The sequence below is a fragment of the Zootoca vivipara genome, chromosome 5 (genome assembly GCF_965207765.1).
Source record: "Zootoca vivipara chromosome 5, rZooViv2.hap1.1, whole genome shotgun sequence".
Taxonomy (NCBI): domain Eukaryota; kingdom Metazoa; phylum Chordata; class Lepidosauria; order Squamata; family Lacertidae; genus Zootoca; species Zootoca vivipara.
In genome coordinates this window covers 20,238,100-20,243,049 of record NC_142588.1, presented here as the reverse complement: position 1 = coordinate 20,243,049, position 4,950 = coordinate 20,238,100, and the positions used below count along the sequence as shown (strand labels likewise).

At 53.5% G+C, this 4,950-nt stretch overlaps 1 protein-coding gene across 1 annotated transcript; it reads right to left on the bottom strand.

Annotated features, from left to right (window-relative positions):
- Nucleotides 1-1,399: 1,399 nt before the first annotated feature.
- On the bottom strand, nucleotides 1,400-4,323 carry SLC18A3 (solute carrier family 18 member A3). The gene has a single exon (XM_035138347.3). It carries the CDS (start codon nucleotides 4,117-4,119, stop codon nucleotides 2,482-2,484), a length of 1,638 nt encoding a protein of 545 aa, XP_034994238.3. The 5' UTR covers nucleotides 4,120-4,323; the 3' UTR covers nucleotides 1,400-2,481.
- Nucleotides 4,324-4,950: the final 627 nt, after the last annotated feature.

Genomic DNA, 4,950 nt, shown 5'->3' with positions numbered 1-4,950 from the left:
ATTAACAACTAGTCTGCCGGATCCAAGCGGGGTGGGGAGAAGCCATGAACAAGGTGGGTGTCCTTCTGTAGGTCTAGGTAGAGCTCAGCTGGTAGAGCATAAGACTCTTAATCTCAGGGTCGTGAGTTCAAGTCCCGAGTTGGCCGATAGATTCTTGCCTTGCAGGGCGTTGGACTAGATGATCCTAGTGGTCCCTTCCAGCTCTACAATTTTATGATTCTATTGCATACGTTGACCGGCAGTGGCTAGCCAGGGTTTCAGGCAGAAGCCTCTCCCACTCCGACCTAGAGATCACCTGGGACCTTCTACATGAAAAACAGCTGCTCTAATCCTTCTCCGTAATCCATTTGTTGGGAAGTGAGCGCCAGTAAATGTATTGAGACTTTACTCCGAGGAAGTAACTTTAGGACCGCGGTCTTAAGCATCCTAAATTACCCTTGCACAAGATTGGAAGGAGATGCGCAGCGGGATCCTAAGTGCCGCTTGGTTGATCCAGTGGACTTTCTTCCTTAGGAGGTACACTCGACCCTGCTTACTCGGAAGTAAGCCACACTTACTCCTTAAAAAGAAACACAATCGTTGCACGCTTAATCTCAGGATCCACTGGGAAGTTATCCTCCGCAAGCCCCATCGAAATAAACGAGAGGCGCGCAATAGCACTCTCTCTCTCCTGATTCAGACCCATCACCAAAACCTTTCCGATCCCTGCTGTCGCTCACAAAACTTTTCAATATACTTTTACTTTGTATAAATACTTGTGAGAGAGCGGTGCGCCAGCTGGAGCACGCAGTTTTGAAAATTCAATTGATTCCAAATCTTCAGTTAACCATTGCTAAGGCTGTGATCCTACGCATGCCTTCACCGGGAGGCAAGTCCTCTCGAGCTCAGAGCAACTAATTTGTGAGAAACCGTGGGCAAGAGAGGGAAGGACGTCTCATTGAGTTCCACGGGCCAGTCTGGCAGTGCAATCCTATGCACGTCTACTCAGAAGTCCCCAGCTGATTTCAGTTGGGCTTACTCTTAGAAAAGTGGGTAATGGATTGTAGCCTTAAGCACATAGGTGTACATTAACGACACTGGCTTTTTTTTTAAAAATAAAGTGCTTTCCTTTGATTGGATCTCGCCAGCCTGCCTTCGTCTTTTTTCTATAATATTTGGGTAGGTGGCAGGAATATATTATATGGATTTCTTGCGAGGGACGGAAGTCCTATTTCCAGAATGACTCCTATAACTTTACTGTTGAAGTCAGGAGTTAAAGCTCCTATATGGACCCATCTGACAGTCAAGTGCAATATTGTTAGAAGTTCCACCGAATTCAATGGAATTTGCTCAATAAGGGTGCTTAGGACTGCACACCGTGCCCTTACACAAACAAACAACGAAGCCAAGACGTACGGTTCCCCTGAACGCCATTTATTCAGCCAGCACAACCAGTGTAGCACTTTCACACTAAAACATGGTACGGTATATTGCATTTATCAGAGTAGCAGCACAACAGAAAAATAAATAAATGGTTACAGATTTATATCCCCCTCACTGAGAGGAGAAATAATACGACGTGATTTCCATTGCTGGCATTAAATATGAAACCGATAGTTTCCACATAGGTACCTATATATATTTATAAAAATGTACAATATTTATTGAGACCCCGGGTGTGCATTTTGCAACTTACTTTTTTCTCCCTTACAATTTTAAGAAGATACTTCAGAGGTGTTGTAAGGTGTTTCTGTGAGAATTTATGCAGGACAGGGTGATTGGCACCTGTCTCCCTCGAGCTACAAAATCCAGGGGATGATTCACAAAGGAGGAGCAGACCCTCACAAGCCCAACACCACACAGACATAATTTTCAGACCACCTCAAAAAACACAACGCTTTCTCAGCGGAGTCAGTTCACACATTCAAGTCATCAAGTGTGCCGCAGTCAAGTGTAGGGGGGAAAAAGGAAAAAGAAAACCCGTGTATTTGTGTCAAACGCTTCCAAGGGACAGCATTACCCCCGTGTATGTGGCAAACTTAGTGATGTACATGCATGTGTGAACCAGCCGAAAGTCACACACAAACATTGCGAGAAAAACCTCTTGGCACAACAGGCTTTTGTCAGGGAGTTTTGGACGTGTGCGCCCTCCCTTCTTTTAATGGGAAAGGACCATCACAGATCTCTACAAATGAACCGTTCATGTTAGGATAGTTATCCGGAGCTTTCATCTTGACAGGGTGTTTAAGGTAATACCTTTGAGAGGGGGAGGAGGAGGAGGAGGAGGAGGAGGAGAAGAAGAAGAAGAAGAAGAAGAAGAAGAAGAAGAAGAAGAAGAAGAAGAAGAAGAAGAAGAAGAAGAAGAAGAAGAAGAAGAAGAAGAAGAAGAAGAAGAAGAAAGCCATCACATCAAGACAAAGGTTAAAATAGTATATTGGCACATTGGGGCATAACAGCCAAGATGCTCTCCATAACTCCCTCTTGGGGTACTCCGCCCACCCTCTAAGTATAGTCATAGTCTGAAGAGTCCTCTTCAGACGCCCCTCTGAAGTCTCTATGGAAAGAGTCTACGCTATTCTCTTCAGCGCCCCCTACCGGGTGGAGGTGTTTGCCCTTGCCTTTGCGTTCTTCCATTTTGATAGTGTCGTAGAGTCCCTTGGGCCCCTCCTCCAGGAGAATGTTCCTCTCCGAGTGCGAGGGCTTCATCTGGCAAATGTTTTTGAGGGCCAGGAGGATGGGGGCGTAAAGCACGTTGGCCAGGCCCATGCCCAGGTTGAGTTGCACGAAGCCAAAGGAGTGGACGATCTCCCCGGCCACAATAGGCCCCAGGGCGTATGCCACCGAGTAGGAGATGTCGGCGATGGCATAGACGCTGCCATAGACCGACACGTAGCGGACGTCAACCAGGAAGGCGAGGGTGGGAAGCAGGGCGGTGTCCACCAGGGCAATGCCAAAGCAGATGCCACACAAAGGGATGGTGAGCTGCCAGAAGTTCCGGCAGGCGGGCACCATGCAGGAGGAGGCCCCTATGGTGGCCAGGCCCAGCGCCCCATAGAACCACTGGAGGTGGGGGTACTTGTCTGCCAGCTTGACGGTGATATAGACGCCCAGCACGTGGGGGATGAAGGCCGGCAGCCAGGTGAGGCCCATCTCCCACTCGTTGGCGTCCATGGTCTTCTTCATCCAGTTGGAGATGGTGGGCTCCAGGAAAGCCAAGGGGATGTTGCACGTGGTGAGGGCCCCGGCTACCACAACGATGTAGGGGTCTATCATGAGCTTGTAGATGGGGGTGCCCACGGGCATGTTGTCCCGAGACCTGTCGCTGAAAGGCTTGATGGCCAACAGGAGGAGCAGGCCGTCCAGGAGCGAGATGAAGGCCAGTACCAGGAAGGGCACCCTCTTGCCCGCGAAGTAGTACAGGATGCCTCCGAAAGGGGGCGCCACTAGGCTGCCGAAGGAGATGAAGGCGAGCGCGATGCCCAGCGCGCGGTTGCGCTCCGACTCTTCCGTGTACTTGTCGGCGATTAGCGCGATCCCCGACGTGTCGGCGAACGCCGAGCCCAGGCCCTGCAGGCTGCGCGCCGCGAACAGGGTGCCGTAGTTCTCGGCGAAGGCGAAGATGATGGTGGACAGGAACATGACGCCCAGGCCGATGAGCAGCGGGATGGCGTAGCCCACGCGGTCGATGAACGTGCCGCTCAGCGGGTTGACCAGCAGCTGCAAGATGGCCTTGGAGGCGAACAGCACCCCGATCCGGATGTCGTCGCTGTCGGCCGGGTAGCGAGGCCTCAGCATGGGCCGGCTGCTGTTGAGGGACCAGCCCAGGCCACCACCAGTCGTGGAGTTGTTGGAGGCGGCGGTGGCAGGGGCGGGCGCCTGCTGCTGCTGCTGCTGCGCCCCCTGCAGGCGTTCCTCGGCGACGTTGAGGGCGGCCACGAAGTCCGGGACGATGGGCACGATCACCATGTACAGCATGTTGTCCAGCAGTAGCGCCACGCACACGATGACCAGCAGGAGGCGCCGCTGGCGGTTGGCCTCCTGCAGGGCGCTACTTAGTGCTTTCGTGCGCTGGCCCACCGCCTCCGACAGCTTTTCTACCGCGGAGCGGGGCCCCGACGGGGCGGAGGCCTCCTCCTCCATTCTTCGCAGCAGCTGGGAGTTCAGGGAAGAGGAGAAGCAGCCGCAGCAGCCGCAGGAGGCGTTAGCTGGGCATGGGGCGAGGGGAGCAGAGGAGCCCTACTCTCTCTCTCTCTCTCTCTCTCTCTCTCTCTCTCTCTCTCTCTGATCTATCTCTTCCCTCCCTCCCTTCCTTTCTCCGTGCCTTTCAACCCCCTCTTTCCCCAGATTTCATTCCCCAGGGTCTAACAATGCTTCCTCTCCTGTCTTACCCAACTTCCCTCCTTTCTCCAGAACGAACTTTCTTTCTTTTCTCTTCCTCCCTCCCTCCTCCACTTCCCCAGGAGGCTCGGCCGTCTTCCTTCACTCCTCGCCTTCCCCCGTTCTTAAACGCAGCCCCCCTTCCACGATGCCTCCCCTGGCTTTCCCGGCTTTCCTTCCAGAGGCCCCTTCACCTTCCTCTGCTCACCCCACCCAGAAGCCTTTCCTACCGGCTCCTCTACTTCGGGTGTTCCGCGCTGCGCTTTGGAGCCAGACGCGCACCTCGGTGGCTCGACTTCCAGACGGAGCCCTCCCTCCTCCCTCTCTCCGTCTGTCTCTTCCCTCCTCCTCCTATCCGTCTCCCTCGGACCTCACTCGCCTGCTCGCCCGGAATCCCGAGCCTCTCTCTGATTTCGCCCTCTCGCCTTTCTTTCTGGTCAAGCGGCGCTCCGTGGCTGCGCTTCTTGAGTGCTGTCAGTCCTTTTCAGGAGGCATCCGAGGGCGCGTCCTCTTGCGCTTGCCTTCGCCTTTCCGCCCCTGGCCAAGGTTTGGTGAGGTGGCAGGAACCGAGGGTTGCCCATCAATCCGTCCAGT